Source organism: Symphodus melops, assembly GCF_947650265.1.
Source record: "Symphodus melops genome assembly, chromosome: 21".
Classification (NCBI taxonomy): Eukaryota; Metazoa; Chordata; class Actinopteri; order Labriformes; family Labridae; genus Symphodus; species Symphodus melops.
The window spans coordinates 3,235,782-3,254,570 of NC_136711.1; the positions used below are offsets into that span (position 1 = coordinate 3,235,782).

At 43.7% G+C, this 18,789-nt stretch overlaps 1 protein-coding gene across 3 annotated transcripts in view; it reads right to left on the reverse strand.

Annotated features, from left to right (window-relative positions):
• snx29 (sorting nexin 29) overlaps positions 1-18,789 on the reverse strand; it is a 123,865-nt gene that overhangs the window by 104,189 nt on the left and 887 nt on the right. For 2 of the 3 annotated variants that reach the window (XM_079372536.1, XM_079372538.1), the window contains exons 2-13: positions 17,538-17,605; positions 17,006-17,058; positions 16,277-16,401; positions 14,399-14,579; positions 14,107-14,177; positions 13,035-13,295; positions 11,846-12,254; positions 11,134-11,246; positions 9,902-9,998; positions 9,671-9,744; positions 4,697-4,760; positions 3,712-3,840 (exon numbers count right to left, since the gene is read on the reverse strand). In XM_079372536.1, the coding sequence (XP_079228662.1) occupies positions 3,712-3,840; positions 4,697-4,760; positions 9,671-9,744; positions 9,902-9,998; positions 11,134-11,246; positions 11,846-12,254; positions 13,035-13,295; positions 14,107-14,177; positions 14,399-14,579; positions 16,277-16,401; positions 17,006-17,058; positions 17,538-17,605 (1,645 nt within the window). The remainder of the gene's footprint in view (positions 1-3,711; positions 3,841-4,696; positions 4,761-9,670; positions 9,745-9,901; positions 9,999-11,133; positions 11,247-11,845; positions 12,255-13,034; positions 13,296-14,106; positions 14,178-14,398; positions 14,580-16,276; positions 16,402-17,005; positions 17,059-17,537; positions 17,606-18,789) is intronic. The other variant, XM_079372537.1, reaches the window with a different exon arrangement.

Below are 18,789 nucleotides of genomic sequence, written 5' to 3' on the forward strand. Positions count from 1 at the left end.
TAAAATAAACACGTTGATAAAGCAAACAGCAGCTTTCCTTTCAAGACGTTGTTCTTCAGTGTCGGATTTAATGTCAGGTTTTCTGACTTCCAACTCACCCTTACTGTGAGTGAATCACAAAGAATTGTGGGATACATAGCAACCGTTGCCAGTAGCCTCTTTAACTGAATGATGCTGACAGCTTCCAGCCCTCATTCAGTGGCTATAGCTGCTCCTTCAGTGGTATTTATAGCCGCTATTGATCGAGGCAGATTTGGCTGAGATTGAAAAAGCAGCACTTGAGATTTAGCGGCCGACTATAGAAAAAGGCTTTGTGTGTCTGAGTGTGTGTTTGGTTGTGTAAAGAAAGCACAGTGTGAGTCTCCGTCACCTGCAGTGAGTATTTTGATCGTAATATATCGTGTTTTATTTAACTTCATCACATAGGACCCATCACGTGTTTACTGTCGTATATTTTATAATGTCAGATATGCACATCGAGTGGCACAAAAGTTACAAATGAGTAGATTCAAGCTTGAATTAAAATCCACGTGAGCACATGTTTGGTGTTCAAGCTGCTCTGAATGTAAGTAAAAACAGCTGCTTGTAAATCCTCCCTCCTTAAACTGTCTCGTCCAGGTCGACACTCCCGCCGTCTGATCCTTCCTTTCCTTCACTACAAGCTCGTCCTCTGTCGCCCCCCGATGGTGGAACGAACTGCATTCGATCTGCGAGAGTCCCTTTGCACCTTTAAGAAAAAGCTAAAGACCCCGTTTTCTTTCTCAGAGAGCAACAACGTCCATCTGCAGAGCTTCCTGTGTTTGAAACAATAAACACGTCTACAGCTCCTGATGAATATGCAAGACGGAGATACATTTGGTTTTCTGCAGCCGCCCTTCCCCTGTGTCATGTACTTACACACTCACTGAGATGTGAAAGTTCTTCTCTTGGTTTCTGTGCTTTGGGACATTGAGGCGTGGACAAATGTGATTGACAGGTCGGTGACCCACAGGGACGAACCAGAATTTGTTTTCTAATTATCCAAAGCCAGTCTAGAAAAATCTAACACATTGAAAAATAGTTGACCATGAAAGAGCCACTTCAATTGTTCCATGTACAAATTAATATTAACGCATATTAAACGGGTCGTTTGTCAGCTGGAACCGCCTCAGTTAACAACAAACCCATCAGCCTTTGCAGTCCGCACTCACTTAACTTGAGACTCTCCTTCAATCAATCCTGGCTGCTGGCTTTACTCACTGTAGGAGGCGACGATGTGAGCGCAGACTGGCTGAGGCTTTCTCTTTAGACCGCTCAAGGGTGACTAATCCTCTATTTAAGGGCTCCACTGAAGACGTCTGGCACACAGGAAATCAATTGTCGATGCTGAGCTGACGCAATTTGCTAACAGGGAAACAGTAGGTGGTCACTTATTGGGATCAAAGTCTGTATGTGTGAATAAGTGGAGGAAATATAAAACACCACGGGGGCCTGAAGGATCCAAGTTTCCAGTGTTTTTTTTTTCTGACATTCACCTTCTTCACCAATACTTTAAAATCGATGACTGAACTGGATTTGGAGACTTGACATTCATAGTTGCACAAAGACACTTGGGTAAGACTGGAAACATTAGTGTCTGCGCTCAGCACAGGCGTCGCTCCTGTTTCTCTCCTGATGCAGTTTTCATCTAAACGCCGAAGCGCTCACGTCGTGCTCTTCTTCTCCTATTGGCACCCCGAGCCGTGGTTGTTTTCAAAATGAGCTGTTGTCAGTGTTAAACTAGTAACAACTTGGACTTGACAAGTAAGTGACTGACTAAGCACAACTACACAAACCTGCATTGACTCCAGACATGTCGACATGGCAAATGTTGCTATTATCTGCTTACCTTTCAATGTCTGTTAATGTCACACCTGTGAAATCTCTCCTAAATCAAAGTGTCTGCTGTGGGAAAGGTTTATTCACATGAGCCGAATGACCCCGCAATTTAATTCTGCAGGATACGAAAGAGAGCCACTGCAGGTGGTTGATAGCTTGACAGTCGGTACCAAGCGACCCATCACCACAATATCAAGTGCTTGACATTCTGCCTGCTCATTATCGTCCTGCGTGCTTCACTTCAGCACTCTGGCAGAACTTCATGAGCAAACTGAGTAGCTCAGCTTCTACAAGTAGAAAAACTGTAGGTTAACTGCTTTTGACTTTTTTTCAAACGGGCCAGTAAAGACGAAGAGCTCTGTGGGCTGCAGATGGCCCAGAGGTTTGGCACATGCACAGAGGCTTTAGACCTCCAAACTGGCGGCCTGGGTTTTAGTCCCCCCCCCCCCCCCCCCCCCCCCCCTCTCTCTCTCTCTGATGTACAACCAATGTTAAAATACTTTCATACATTTTACTATATGCACAGCCATTGTTTCCAAAAATCTTCCAAGCAGAAATAAAAAATCTGTTCCAACAGCTTAAGAATGCGTACAGCGCCAGTAGGTGGCGACCATGAGACACAAACAGGTGAAGCCATACTTTCATTTATTTTGAGCTCATCTGGAATGATAGCGAGCTTCAATTCCCAAACAAACAAAAGAAGACTCACTGTGTCAACTGTGATTATGTATCAGAAAATACACTGCACAAATGTCTCAAAGTTAGGGGTTTTGGATGATACAGTTTTTCCTCAAATGTTGCTTCTGATCGATTCTTTAAAAACTATGTCATTTTTTGTTTTTGTTTTTATCAAAGTTCTGCATTCGGACGACAACGTTTTGATAACAGCGCCATCGTTCTGGCCACAGAAAGCTTCCAGACGGGCCAGCCAATCAGAAGAAAGCTGCAACAGTATTAACAGTAGACAAAAGTCTTTTCGGGAGGTTGGATAAAAACTGTCTTCCTGCGCTCAGCAAAGTCCACGACATGCAGTTTCTTTGCAATCCTGCTCGCTACCGATGCGGGGTTGGAGTTCTCAGCTGAGAAGGACCTACAGCCTGCTCACCTGCATCCAAAACCAGCACGCCACAAGGTTCATTATGTTCACAGTATACCACAGTTTTCTTTAAATGCATGATTATGACCTAATGATTGGGAGGGGGGGTCTTACTTTCAGTCAACCTAACGACAGGCTGAGAGCCGGAGTTCAGGCGGGTTTTCAGCCTCTTAAATCCCACCCACCTGTCAATCAAGTCAGCTACACTCCAAACTATGAATAACACATATCATTAATAAAATCAAAACAGATGTTCACCCCTCTACAGTGTGAGTCCATGAGGAATAACACCAATAAGGACGATTTTGTTTCTTGTACCAGGCTGTAAACATTTTAATTTATGCTGTAAAAACAGTTTTTTTCCAGTCATGTGTCAGTGACGTCCAGAGTTCCTGCAGCCAGCTTCAAGCACACACTCATCAAACTGAAGGACTTTGCACAATGGCTTCATTTTTTTGATGAGCAGAATGAAAACTTGCAATAAACAATGCATGACGGAGCATTTATTACTGGTGTATGAGTCGCACTGGTGTGCAGGACACAGCTCGAATTTAGGTTGGAAAAATAAGTAATAAGAAGAGCGTCTTAGATATCAGACTTTATGGTTATTAAATCATCCAACCGTAAAAGCTCGAGTTATTTCCATTAAAGTTAAACAGGAACATCTATTTAAATGTCTCACTTGATACAAAGGGTCAGATTTCTTTATGAATCTTCGACCTGATGGAGACCCTTTTCTCCTCCTGGCTGTTTCTCACCTGGCCAGCGCCTGGACCTTGGCTGTGTGTCTCTCCTCCAGCTCGGCCAGCTTCTTCTTCAGCTGCTCCGTTTCCTGCCTCAGGCCTGCCGAATGCTCCATCTCCCCATCCAGCAGGCTGCGGAGAGAACTGTCAAACACACGTCGTCAAGTACGTCCGCCCAAACAGACCTGCTAAATGAAGACGCTCCTTTTACGCTTTACGTTATCATTAAAACAAATCTATTAGATAAACGTTACTAAGCCTCTTTAATCGCAGTAATAAGCGAGTGAGTCAGCCGCGTTCAGCTCGCAGATAAAACACTACATCAAAAACACATCTGTGATTGGGATCGCTCTGATTTGAACGCCTTACACAAATCACAGTTCATCATTAAGATGTGAAACACAGCCTGGCAGAAGACTCTTATTTATGATTAATCACAGCAGCGTATACAGACGTAACACTTTGTGTGTCTCTCTGCCATTAAACTGAATTTTAGCTCACTGAGCTTTGCATGTGCTCTGCAGTCCTTATGGGCAGAAGTTGAGTATAAATCAGTCTCTGGAGGATCAGAGAACAAAAAAAAGTTTCCTGCCTTCAAGTGAGAACAACAAAAAACCCTCTGGTCTCAGGATGAAAAGAAAACAAGCCGACACGATTTAGAGAGAAAGGCCATCAGATATCGTCTTTCAGTCTGTTCATGTGCATCTGTGTGTGTGTGTGTGTGTGTGTGTATAATATGCATGTGTCTCTATGTATGTGTATATTTGTGTATGTGCATCTGTGTATGTGTGTGTCTATTTGTGTGTGCATGTGTATATGCATCTCTCTGTGTGTGCATCTGTGTGTATACGTGCATGTGTGTGTGCCTGTGTGCATGTATGATTGTGTGTTGTGTGTATGATTGTGTGTGGAGTGTGTATGATTCTGTGTGTGTGTGTGTGTGTGTGTGTGTGTGTGTGTGTGCGTGTGCAGCAGATAAGGAGGACAGATCTGAACGTACGTGTTTTGTTCCTCCAGCTCGTCTTTCCTGTTCATCATGGCCACGATGGCCTGACGCAGCTCCACTGCAGGAGGGAGAGAGAGAGAGAGAGAGAGAGAGAGAGAGAGAGAGAGAGAGACAGAGAGAGACAGAGAGAGAGAGAGAGAGAGAGAGAGAGATGAATAAACTAATAACCTAAAGTTCTTTGAAAGTAGAAATAAGAAAACTCAAACTTTGCAGATAGAACGCAGTATTCTCCTGTTCTGAAGATGAACTGCCGTCATAAAACCACTTTCCTCTTCTCCGTACAGAGTGATATGCAACACTTTTATTGCTCCAGTAAAATAAACTCTTCAGTAGAAAAATACAGGCTTACAGTTTTATTACACTGCGAATAAAGAAAAGATTCAAACAAACTCGACTTGAAAATTGCAGCGTTCATCATCGACACGTTCTCGTGTGTGACAGACGAGAACGCAACTCAGAAAAGTGAAAAAATAATAATTACAAAATGATAACAGTCATCTGCAGCGGCTCTACTGAAGAGACATCTGTTATTCCCATCACTCAGATTGGAAAAGAAAAAAAAAAAGGAGCGTTGTCATGTTAACACCAACAGCCCTCATGTTTAACGTGTGTTATACTCTGTTGTTGTTTCAGGGCGCGTGCTCAGATCACAACGACGAGTGTGCGAGTTGGTGTGACGGGTAAACTCTGCTTAAACACAACACAACTTTTATTTTAAGGTCAGCTGAATGAGTTTTTTTGGCTATTTGAAAAAAATGACGACATTTGACTCATGTCTCTTATGTGAAGCTCTTTAGAAATGTCTTTTTATGTTCATCTGAAAGTTATATGAAACAATAACTTTTAATTAATGTCTGTTAAATCAAAAAATTCAAATTAGACACCAGCTACACCTCTCAGTATCATGTTCAGCCTTAAAAGAAGACTTGTAAAAGAAGTCTGTCCTGTGTAAGTGTCTCTCTGAGTCATGACCGTGGACACGGAGGGAGGTGAGTCTGTCTCGATGAGCCGTGTTCACGTCATGTTTACACGGACGCCTCGTGTATGAAGCTGCTTTAAGACTAGAGAAGAAGAAGAACATAACCTCCTCACTGCTCATTTACGCTGAAGCTACGATCATGACAAAGTGCTAATGTTAGCCTGCTCCGTGAGAACTCAAGTACAGGGGGGTTTGGAGGTGAGCCGCAGGAGGAGAGCGGAGGCTCACACGTTGGCCGAGGTGAACCAATCAGCACGCTGGAGCTCGAGGGCGACATCGCCTGGATCAAAAACGCTGCACGCGCTTCCTTTAAAGCAACAGTCAGCCGAGGAGCACGAGTCGTCGTCTGCTCTCTCTGATCTTAATCTGTGTCCAGATGACGCGGGCAGATTGGACCAGTGTGATAGTACGCTGACTCATCGCCATAGTAACGCTCGGAGGTAAGCATGAAGGATTCAGAGCCCCGAACTTGACTGCTCCCAGAATTTCCCAAAATAAAAACTGTGACAACAGGAGTTAATCAGGCCTGCACTTTGCATCCCAACATTTACACACACACACACACACGCACACGCACACACACACACACGCACACACACACACAACCTGTTTATCAAGTCATGTAGCCCAGAACACAAGTAGGTCTCCTCCGGCCCCGGGCTGAAAGCTTGGTTAGAGAAGGAGGAGGAGATGACGGAGGAGGAGGAGGAGGAGGAGGAGGAGAGTGATGGAGAAAGAAGGAAGTGAATTATCTTCACATCAGCAAGCCAGAAATAAGTGTGACCTTTAGCCCGACCACGCGTTCACAGCGGGTGCCACAGACGAGCCATTAGGGACTTCAGAGGAGCCAGACGCCCTTCTGTCCTCCCAGTGGAAACATTACAGCACCAGTGTGTGTGTGTGTGTGTGTGTGTGTGTGTGTGTGTGTGTGTGTGTGTGTGTGTGTGTGTGTGTGTGTGTGTGTGTGTGTGTGTGTGTCCGCCCAGAAATATATATCTGTGTGCTCGTATGTGTAAGAGCAACCTTTGAGAAAAAAGAAAGTGTGCGTGTGTGTGTGTCGCCCCTCCACCGGAACCTACAGGCTCGTACTCGATTGTTCCAATAATAGACGCATTAGCAGAGAGCCAGTCCATGTAATCGAGGTGCTCTGTGAATTATAGACTCCATACTGTCCAATCAATGGTCTGCGTGCTCCACGCGCTGCCACATCCGACTGGAAATCACTGAAGGAGATCTCTCCAGCGCTGTTTTGCTCTCAGACATCCATAAAAAAATTTTTTTTTTAAAAATCCATCTAGCTTTCAGTTCGTCTGTTTCTTCAGATACCCTCAAGAAAAGACAACAGACCTGTTGTTATCAGATTTATTCTGAAGTCCTGGATGAACCCTCACCGTGATCATACATTAACGTGTCGTTTGGTTTTAAGGTTTGTTTACTGATTTGTTTATTGTTTGTGTTCTCACTATTTCTGGAGGTGGGCGTGATTACCGTAAATCATTGTGGTGATTGCTGGGATTATATGGGCTGCACTCACCTGTTCACCTGGTCTTTTCTTAGAGGGAGAGAGGGGGTGAGCGTGGGAACATTTCTGTTGACCGCCATACACTGCACTGCGATCACAAGTGGATTTTGCGCAGGCCTAATTGCAGTCATAGTCGTCTTGTTTTTGTTTGTTTATTTTTGGGAAGAATAAATGAGCATATTGATTTGAAGGTCATTCATAACGACAGCACGTCACAGCTTTTCTCCCACGCTGCGCTCTTCTTGTGACCACCTGCAAAGGCCGAGATAGCCACAATAATGTCCGTTACATAGAGAGTCATATTTCTCTCTCGTGTTCGTATTGATTATTCTGATCGTACCTGATTTCCTGAAAGTGTTCAGGTAACTTTAATGATAGTTAAAATATATATATATATGTTTTTTCTGTGTTGAGCGCTGAGTTGAAAGTCCACACATGACTTTGTGTCTCTGCTTTGATCACGATTTCTTCTCCAAACGAGGCCGTTGGCTGAGAGTCAGGAGAGAAGCCGTTTGATACAGGCGGCCCGACATCAAACTCCTGATGTCTCAGCCTAATGTGACCTCAAACTAAAAGCTCCTCTTTGACTGGAGTTGGCTCTCAGACATCCCTCTCAGGTCTCAAAGATCTCTGAACCTGGGAGACCATTTCCTCCTGCACTGATCCAGCGATTTTTATGATCAGCAGCTCTCTCTGCGACCTCATGGCCTCCTCTTACTGGGGCTAATAGATCGGATGAAGGGCTCAATTGCAGAGCTTACAGGCAGTGCCACTCTCCTCTCCGCCACACACACACACACACACACACACACACACACACACACACTCTTTCACACACCATCCAAGGTTTGAAACAGAACTTCCATGTGATTACGTGCGGGGGCAACTAGCCAGACACCCACCTGTGAGTTGGTACTCATTGAGTTGTTTGTTGTGTTTTTGTTTTTTTTAAATCTAATTTTTGTTTTTATCCAAATCCTAAATTGCAAAGCTGATTGAAATGGCAAGTACACACACAGGGGGGAGCAGGTGAACAGTCCTGTGAATAAAATGGATCAACAGGGCCCCCTAGTGGAGGGTTTGAGGTAAGTGAGTTTAGTCCTTAGTCTTGGCACAGAACTAAACTCATACAATTTAAATCAAGTTTAACTGTGAAGGAAAGGAAAAACGTTTTAAAGGTTGGATTTAGTTTGCATTTGCTGTCAGCTAGAAAATTAAAGATGAAGACATTTCAGGACTTCAACAGGATTTATTACCATTAATGACTTTTATAGCAACACACAACTGTTTCTCAAATCCACAAAAAAACTTTTGGATTTTATTTGTTGCCCAAATCTAATGTAAAGAACTTTTATTTTTCACTATTTATTTACCTGCTGCATCAGGCCATTCATTTAACAACTCCATTTCTGTGTGATGATGTCACCAGTTGCTGGGTAAACTAAAGCACCACAGCTGCAGTCCAAGAGATGAACGTCACATTGTGAAGCACCTTTGACTTTAACTTTTTTTACACGCATATGATCACACTTAAAGGTCGCACACTATGCAAATAAGACTTTACCGTGTTTGTACACATTATGTGTGTCCCTTGTTGGTCTACACACCCCCTAATTACGAGAAAAGTCCATCCTCTCCGTCTTTAGCCTGCTGCATTTTTTTAAAATGTGATCTCAAACAGGACGTTTGAAGATTTTCCCTTCATGACATCACAAAGGGGAGTAGCCCCTCCCCCAGGTGGGTGACACTCCCACAGCTAGGTGTTTGTTCTGCCCTCTGAGTCTGCCTTCTCACTGTAAACAACTGAACATGGAGCGAGAAAGTCCCAGCCATTCCAGAGAGGGGGCGTGGTCAGATACAGCTCATTTACATATTTAAAGCTACAGACACAGAAACAGCCTGTTCTGAGCAGGGCTGAAATAAAAGGGGTTTATAGACATGATCAAATACAGGATCAGAGTTGATTTTTGTCAAAAAAACTTCACAGATATGTTTTGGGGCCTCTGAGACATATTCCAACTTGTTGAAAAGGAGGAGAATATGTGACCTTTAAAGCTGAGTTTGTAATTTATTTTGAGGCTTTGTAGCGAGCGGCTCATCGGGTTTTCTCGGAGGATTAATTCATACAACAATCTCAGCTCTGGAAAGCTCAGTGATGGCGGTGATGGATGCCTTTATTTGAAACCAGTATCATTCTAGGCATGTTAGTTTGGAAATCCTACCAAAGCTTCCCCTCATGCGTGAGATTGAAATTGTTGGGGGGGTTTTTTTGCAGCTCAACTGATCTTTTTGGTATGAGTCATGTTCTGTGGTAAAACCGTTCAGCTGTGTTGATGCGACTTCGCATGTGGTATCAACCACAATGAGATTAAACCTGTTTGAGAACAGTGTCGATAAAAAGAGCGAGAGAGTGGGACAGAGAAGAGAGAGTGGGACAGAGAAGCTTAGAGGCAGAAGAAGCACTCACCCACTGTCATGGACTCTGGCAGAGCAGATGTTGGCAGTGAATTGGACAGTGGAGCAGGTGGACTGGACTCCATACTGAAACACACAAACAGCAATCAGGAGTTTTGAATCTCTTCCAGTTCTTCTACAATGTCATTTTTGTGAAGAGCTGAGAGGCTGAGACCGAGAAAAAATGTTTTCCAACACTGTTAATTATTATTACACATTATTCCTGGGTAAAATGATAGCTTACTTAAACGTTAGCATGGACCTGCTGCTCTCACAGTTTCCCAGCGACCCCGTCGACTCGCTCTGAGCAGGGAAAGCAGCCGTGTCCTCCACCGAGCTCACTGAAGGGAAATGCAAGTGAAAGTGAAGGCGTAGACAGGCAGGAAAAAAAAAAAGTCTCTCAATTTCATCTGATAGACATTTGATCGTTCCACTAAAGCCTGAAGCAGCTGCTGTCAGCAGCACTAGACTTAAATGAGTGAGGAAATTGCACTGTTCGAGTGTTGACGGCCAAATAGCACACGAGAGGGAGTGATTTTGTCATTAATATCAGCACTTATGGAAGGCCGCCTCTCCAATCAGATCACTCGATCAAAACTAAATGTTGTAGACGGAGGGTAATACAAAGTAGGGATCAGTGCAGGAAAGGTAGTCAAAAACGATTCAACTGCTCTTACAAGAGAATTCATAAGGAAGCGTTTGTATTAAGGGGGACGGACACTACGAGATAATCCCCCCAAAGTCAGCAAAGGGCCCACCACCTCCCAGACCTTCCTGCAGTGTGAGGTGTGTTAACAGTGATTTTACACCCGCTAATCTGCTCGGGAGATTCTCGGGGCGGCCCCGCTTTGAAAACTTAAATATTAAACTTGTTCAATATTCACGATTTATAAAATCCTGTGGTGTGGGGAGAACACTGAGCAGGGACTCACGTGGCACGGCACACTAGCCAATAAGGTGACGAGCTGACTGAAATAGGAAGCGCAACAAACATACCGGTTACCATGGCGACAACAGCCAACATAAAGTGTTATTGTTGGTCGTGAATTTAAAACCAACTTGTTGATTTGTGGCAACAACACGAGATATACTACAACACTTCCAGTGAAACAAATCTCAATCCAACTGACGAGGAAATAAGTCGCACCAAAATGTTAACCATAACGGCAAAACAAGCTAACAGCTAGCCACGTTTAGCTCCGCCGTCATCCAACTGTAAGTCTTAAATCGTGTGTGACCACGCTAGATGACACGTTTAGATATTGCACACTCTGGTTGTTTGTGAATGATTCAGTTTAGTGAGCTGAGCTGGTCACTACAAGAGCTGAACTGTTCGTCTGTTGCGATTTGTCCTCATGCGTGAGCTCTCTCGGACATTTTAAAAACCCTTGAGCTCGTGCCAGGCGTCAAGTTCATCTTTGTATGTGCAGCATTCTGAGTGAGGTCGTCTGCTTTGACGTTTTCAGGACTGCGTACCTGGCTGACGTTCTGCAGGGTTCAGGGGGATGAGGATGTCTGAGCTGCTGTGGACCTTCATCACCTGTAGAGGGCTCCATGTGGACACTGTGGGCAGGCTGCCGACCACCATCCTGCAACAAGACGAGTGGAGACTCAGGGACTTTCTCAAACCGCTCCCTCCACACTGCTGATGCTTTGACAAAAGGCTTTTTATGTGGCTTCTCCTCGCTCTTATTAAAACCTCTCATTAAACCTCTTAAAGTGTATCACAGGGACTTTAAGGGCCAGGTTCTGGTTTTATGGACACAATCTCTCCTCCCATTCTGCTTTTATGAATGGAGACAGAACATTTTAAGATTTAGAGCTCCCCCTACTGACTGGCTACAGTATAGCTCATAGACCCCGCCTCCTCCATGTTACCAGATGGGAAATTTATATCAAAGAGATCATGTTTCTGCTAACTTTATTTGTAATTAGTTACTTATTTGTAATGGTTTATGTTATTATTAATGCTGTGACTGACAGCTCTTATAAGTGCAGACCCAGCAGGGCTGAGAGGAAACCGAACAATATGAGCGCTTCTTAATGAAAGCTCTTTTATTTCACATGCACTTAGCAAATAACCTCCTTGACTGTTGTGCATTAAGCCCACAATATCTGTCAGAGCGATATGAAGTGTGCGAGTTGTTTGCTTTATGATCTGAATTTTAACTCGAGTGTTGTGACTCACTGATTGGCGCTCATCCTCTCCTCCTCCTCCTGCGGTTGTGCTTTGGGTTTGTAAATCTCCTCCTCTTCCTCCTCCTCATCATTGTCTATGCTCTTACTGTCGGGCAGAGAAGTTGTAGAGTGGGGAGGAGTGTGGCAGGGATGAGGGGACCCCACCCAGCTGACGATGCCAGGCTCCTCGTCCAGGCCGTTCTGCGCAGGCGACTCAGAGAAGTCGGGCTCCAAAGGATCTATGCCTTCCTCCACGCTGCTCTGAGCAGGAGCCGTATGGCTCTTCCTCATCGCAGCCGTCTTCTGGGAGTCCTCCTCTCCCTCCTCCTCATCCTCCGCTCCTCCGTCCAGGTTGTCATCAAAGGAGATGATGTTGGTAATTTTCTTTTTTCTCCGGCGCTCTTTCCTCAGCCCGGAGTCTGGGTTTGAAAAGATGAAAAAGAAACTCCAATGCAAACTGGAACACAGTGAAACTTCAATAGATAAAGGACTGGTCCAGAATGGTTCCTCATACTCTTAAGTAATCCTGTGGACACCAGTATCTGAAGGTCTTTATTACTAATTGGACCTATAAAAAAGAATTTTTAACAGACTACGGCTCAACTTCTCTCTGGCTCTTCAGAGCCTCATCGGAGTCCTCTAACAGCAAACTAAACGCAGCTTAAAGTTTCATTGAAACTGTGACTAATAATTTAGTTAGAACAGGGTTTTCTTTGCAGCTCATTATTTTGATGTCCTGAAAATCTTCCCTATAAAGACTTCTGCTTTTGGAAAGCTAAAAAAATAAAGAGGAATTAAATACACCAGAAAATAGTCCTAAAAAGCTCAGAGGGAGGGGGGGGGGGGGGTTAGGTAGCCTAGCAGTTAGCTTGTGTGCCCATTGGAAGGAAGCTTAAGTCCTCGAGAGGGCGGGCAGATCAAATCCGACCTGTGGCTGCTCTCCTCGGTTTCCAACTCTATTCACTTTCTTACCTCTATTAACAAAGGGAGAAATGTATCTTTAAAAAAAAACACAGCAAGAGGGAGATGCCACTGAAATTCTTTCAAACAAGGTTTACATTGAATTCTTTGGAAAACTGCTTCTCTAAAAGTCTCAAACAGCTTCAGAGGATTTCAGTCTAACGTTGAAAGAACGCAGAAAACGACTCCTTTAAATGTGTTGCATGGCAGTTCATTACTTAAATGCTGATGTTTCGTACCAGCGGAGGTGCTGCGTGGCAGGACGGGCAGAGGGTCCGAGGCTCCTTCCACTCTGGGGTTGAAACCCGGCACCACAGCTGTGGCCGTGCTGATCTCCCTCAGCAGGCTGCTGACGCCCTGAGTCGACTCTTTCCAGAGGCTTCCGATGCCCTGCGTGGACTCCTTCAGGAGGTGGGACACTGAGGAGCCGCCTCCGCGCGTCAGCCCGCCGTTCAGGTCGCTGTTGTCGATGTTGATGGCAAACAGGATAGAGTTCAGACCTAAGACAAAAGCAAAACAGATCAGATTGAAACTTTTCATAAAGTGCGATGTAAGCGTTTCTTCACGCAGCACAAATGAGGCTTTCTGCTTGTGCATAATAAAAAGACAGAAGCCTCTGGCATCAGATCAGTGGTTTATGTTCTTAATATTTTACAGTTTTGCTCATCAATACTTCAACAGTGAGAGCACGGCATTAACACATACACCCACCCAATCCAGTTAGGGTAAATAACTCAAGTGCAAAGTCAGCTGATAATTTGCTTTAGCTGCGTTAGCGTGAAGCTTGTTTAAAGTTCAATAACACTGAAAGTGAGGCTGGTGTGCTCATCACACTACACTGCTGTTTTTTAGATCATGAGCTCTGTTCAGACAGAATAAAACATGGACTGGCATGAGGGGAGGGTTGTAAAAAAATAAAGATATTAAAAAAAAGGTCATAAACAGGAGGTGTTGTTTCTGTCATTCAAGAACATTTCACACTGAGATCATCAGGATCTGAAATATGTTTCATAGAGGTTCATTATTCTTTAGTACAAGTTCAGCTGTTCATTTCAGGTGCTCATGTGTTCCCTTCAATGTTACTTTTTGGGTAGTTGTTTCATTTCCACCCTGAATCTTCCCAGTAGTCTTTTCCTGCAGCCAGCCTGAAGCTGACACATTTGAAGAACTGCAGGATTTTGCACTTCCGCCTTGGCTTCAGTTTCCACGGCCGGAGGTTGCAGCTTGGTGTTAACTTATCTCACAGAGGTATAAAATAAAAAATGATGCTCATCATGCTGCTAATATGGCTAACATTTAAACCACACTCACCAGCTGCCATAGTGGGGAGCATGCTAGCCCTCTCTTCGTCCAGAATAAAGGCCCAGTCTTCATAGTAAGTTCTAAAAAGGAGAAAAAAGACGACTTCAAATTTCTAATCAGACTGAACCTGAGGAAATAAATTCTGTACAGGTAACTTTACAGGAGGTTTTCTGGGGGGGGGGCGCATGACTAGCAGCACAAAAACAAACATTTTGTCGCATAAAAAATTGAAGGTACAAAGTTTTGGTTCCTTAATAACAAATCCTAAATGTTCACACGTACATGTGGACACTGTACTAACCCCAGGCGTGGGCGGTCAGCCAGCAGTGTGTGCAGGTAGCGCTCCAGTGAGTGCTCATTGAGGGCGCAGCGCAGCCAGGCTCGACCTCTGCCCAGCTCTGAGGAGATCTGACGCAGGGAGTAGAAGCGCTGCAGCTCGTGGCGGTTCAGATGCTCTTTCACATAGAACCAGAAAGTCAACTCTGGTGGAGGGGCGTTATGAAAGAGAGAGAGAGAAGTGAAAAATGGCAAGACAAGGGAGAGACAGCGAGGAGTTGGAGAGGTGGAAGGGGAGACGAATGGATAGGAGGAAGCAAAGTTTGGGGGCAGAAAAATAGGAATTGGAGAAGTTTGAAAAAAAAAAAAAAGGAATGGGGCAGAGGGGGCGGGGCGCAAAAAAGGTGAAAGTCAGCCATCTCATATGTGGAAAACAACAGTTCTTGAGTTAATAATTAGTTCAGAACATCAGTGAAGCAGTGTCTGAAACCCTTAGTCAGCACATCTGCTCTCATTAACAAATGTCCACACCTCCTCCCACAGAGCTCCATCCTGACCACCGCTCACCGCTGAATATTTAACGCCCACATATTTCTGTCATATTCTAAAACACATGCATAAAAGATTGCGTGCATGGCTCTGTTTTAAGGTTCGGTTTCCTGAGGTGAGACAATTAATAGGACTGAGTGTTATTCTCCTTTTTTTGTGATTAGCATATAACCTCAGAACAATGTGTAAAAAATGATGGCTGCTATTTCTGGTTTTGTCAGAGGGCTTGGCTTCATTAGGGAGTTTCTCCTCCATGAGCTCAGCCACAATCCTTTCTCCTAATAGTCTGTGGACTAGAGGACAAATGTCACATATGCTAATGTGTGTGTCATGGTAGCTGTGACAGAAGACGTGCCATTCTGCATTTTAATTTAATGGCCATGAGGGTCTTAAAGATGACACAGTAGAAACAGTGTGTCCTGATGTGAACTGAATCTCTCTCAGCCAGGAGAACGGTCTTTTTTAAAGTCAGATCAATACAAAGAAAAATGAGTCTTGAAGGTTTGAAGATGGCTCATCTGCTAAAAGAAAACTACTGAGCAGTGAAAAATCACACTGTATTTTCAGCTACTTTCAAAAGTCAATACATTTAATTATCAACACCGTCCTACCACATGTTCACTTAACTTAGCATTAGCTTAAAATGGATAGATATTAAGTATAGTTAACAGAGTGAAAGTCATAGCCAAACAGTAATCCTTGAAAGTCAAATGTTAAATGTACAGTATGTAAAATCCACCACTAGGGTGCTCTCAATTCCAACAATAACAAAAGTTGATGTTGAGGCTAACTGGGAGTAAAAAACAAACAAACTCAGTGTTGAATCAATACAAACGATAATTTGTGTGCTGAGGATGAATTCAAGTTTAATTTACATGACGTTTTTTTTATCACAGCAGCACATACAGCGACAGAAAGGCAGCTCTCATAGCAGCTAACGCTAGCTCATGCAACGGTCTCTGACGTAACATCTAATGTTTCCTTGAAAACAATCAACATTTAGTGTCTATCATGGCGACCCGTTACAACTATAAAACTACGAATTTCTCGGGCTTTGATAACTGTTTGAAATATTAGAGTTGATGTAAGCACTCAGCTGAAAAATATAAATAACATGGGTTATTTTTCTTCATGTGATGCAATATGACGCTTTTTGCATCACATGAAGAAAACTTTCAAGCAAAGAAAAACATATTTTTCTCGTCTCAGGGCAAAATGAGGGTTGGATTCACGACCATTCAACACTACTACCATGTTTCTTATGATACACAGCTTCATGCAAATGGGTGAAGTATCCCTTTAAGTTGCTTCCTTGGCAACAACCTGGTTCCATACGGCCTGTGAAGTGCCATACCTGCTTCAGTCTTGCTGCTGAAGCCTGCAGCCTGCTTCAGCGCAGCGGCAGTGAGGGCCAGGCCTCGGCTCTTCCTCAGTCCATGCTGCAGCACGGCTTCAAACTGAGCACACAAACAGATCACCCTGCAGAAACAAAGTCACATGGATGTGTTTAACAACTGAGTAATAATTCACAGGTCTGTGTAAAAAGTGCATTTACAGTGCTATGAGATGAAAACTGTTGTTTTGATGCTGCTTGAAATTACAGGAGTGTTGACTCTTCAGAGAGTCACAGAATAACTGAGCAATCTGCACCCTGCTTGACCCCCTAAGTCCAGTTCCTTTGACGAATGTGAGTGTTTCATTCGAGGGACACATCCATGGACATTGTCTATAATCAATTCCCGCCTTGCATTATCGAGACACTTGATGAGGCTGTAACTGACAAAACGACTCAACAAGCCATAAAAAGTTAGCAAAGTTGCCGTCATGTTTCTGTGTTATTCTCCGCTGTTAGACCAGAGGAAATTCACCGTACACCAGCTGCTATCAAACAGTCTATGACAGCCATATCGCCCAGGCCTACTGAGGAGGCTGAAGGTGAGTTAACCACACCCACCCACACACCCACACACACACCCACACACCCACACACACAAAGAGAAGTAACCTTGAACAACTCAAGGAAACCAAAAAATAACCTCAGCTGTAACTGAAGGCTTTAGTGTTAACAGGCTGCGTGTCTTACCTGCTGTCTGAGTCTGTGGCGATCTCCTTTCTCCCTCCAAAGCGGATTTGGCACTGGGAAGAGAAAGAAGTCAATCACTACAGGAGCCACAGATGACACAGTCATTATTTAGTAAGAAATACTGGTGATGCAGACAGTCCACATGTGACACAGATGTGTAGAAATATTGCTCTTTTGCACTGGAAAGATTTCAAATGACACCTAGCATTGATATAATAAAGGACAAAAAGTATCTTCATCACAGTATTTTCACCATCTTCAATATGTTGTAAACGCGACACTGACTTCCACGTCTTGCCTCTGACTTAAAGCAGGTACTTCTGCAATGTTTCGAAGTGCATTTGTAAAAAGAAAATCTTTAACCCCACACATTCAAAGATCAGGGTTGCCAACAAAATGTGTAAAGACAAAAACAAATGTGCACTTTCACAAGGATTCTCTTTTCCACGATGCGTGATGGAAAAGGCGAAGAATCAGTCTGAAGCTGATGTTGATGTTCTCTTCCAGGCTACGTGAAGAGATGGTGACTGACCTGTTTGACTGCATCCAGGAGCCTCTCCAGGAGGTGCTGCCTCTTGGTATCACTCTGCTGAGTGCCTGCTGACACAGACAAACAAAGGAGGGTGCACTATATCAATCTGAGAAGGCAAAATGAAAGTGACTGTGACGCAGATTAAATGTGCCGGTAAGTGCTTGTTCTTGGATCAATTATGCATGTCATGGTGTAGAAGGAAACGGACTGCTGAAGACGGTGATGTCAGCATAAATACACGCTTTGCGTTTGTTTAAAATCAATCTTTTATTAGTGTAACTTCACTAAACTCCCCTTTAGTCTGTATAATCAGGACTAATGTTAAATGCAGGCCACTGTTCTACTAATGTATCCTGCATGCACACAAGGACTCTGCCTTTAATATTTACTAATTGCACTCAATCGAGACCAAGGCGGGGCAACACCCAGACAAGATCAAGACCCGAAGCGTCACTGAAAAATCCTGATCTCGTGTGCAGGGCGTGTCAGACACTTTAACCGTAACACCGGGAAGGTCGAGGCCGTAACTGGAGGATGAAAATCAAAATACAAATGAATTGAAATGATTCGTTCTTTAAGAAAAAGGCCTTGTCCTCCTCATCAAAGTCATGACTTGAAAAATACAGCCAACCAGGATTGGTCTTGATTTAAAATCTGGAATCTGCGATGAGATCTAGACCTTCAAAAAGTGGTTTCAATTCTGATTTTGAGTATGACGACACTGACAGAGATCTGCTGTTTACTTCCTGTTTATGATCCCTCCAATCATTTATTCTGTTTCTGTGTTTCTTGGCAGGCAAACACTCCCTGACCCGAGGTTTGATATCCCTTTAGGATCACTATAAACAGACTTTTTCATGATTATCGACGATCACATTGTCTCACTGAATGATTAATAATCAAAGAGTACTTTGCATTAACAATAAAAACAATGAAAACACCGGTCAGCTGGGACCTCAGTTTTGCAACAATCAAAATAATCTGATTGTAATTATTGTCTTTATTCAAACAGGGTAGATTTTACCAACTATCAAGGCACAGTAAGCTCGTTGTTATGAGAGTGTCTTCATCTTTAAACTGTGGGACGGTCTGGAGCTCCTGCTTGTATGTGGATCCCACTTCCAACATGTCACTAACACACATCAATAACCTCAGCATTCTGTTTACTCTGTTACTCTAAGACAGAACTACCAGGTCCCAGTGAACCTTTGAGCCTGATCAGTGTGTGAATTCAGACACCAGAAAGACTCCC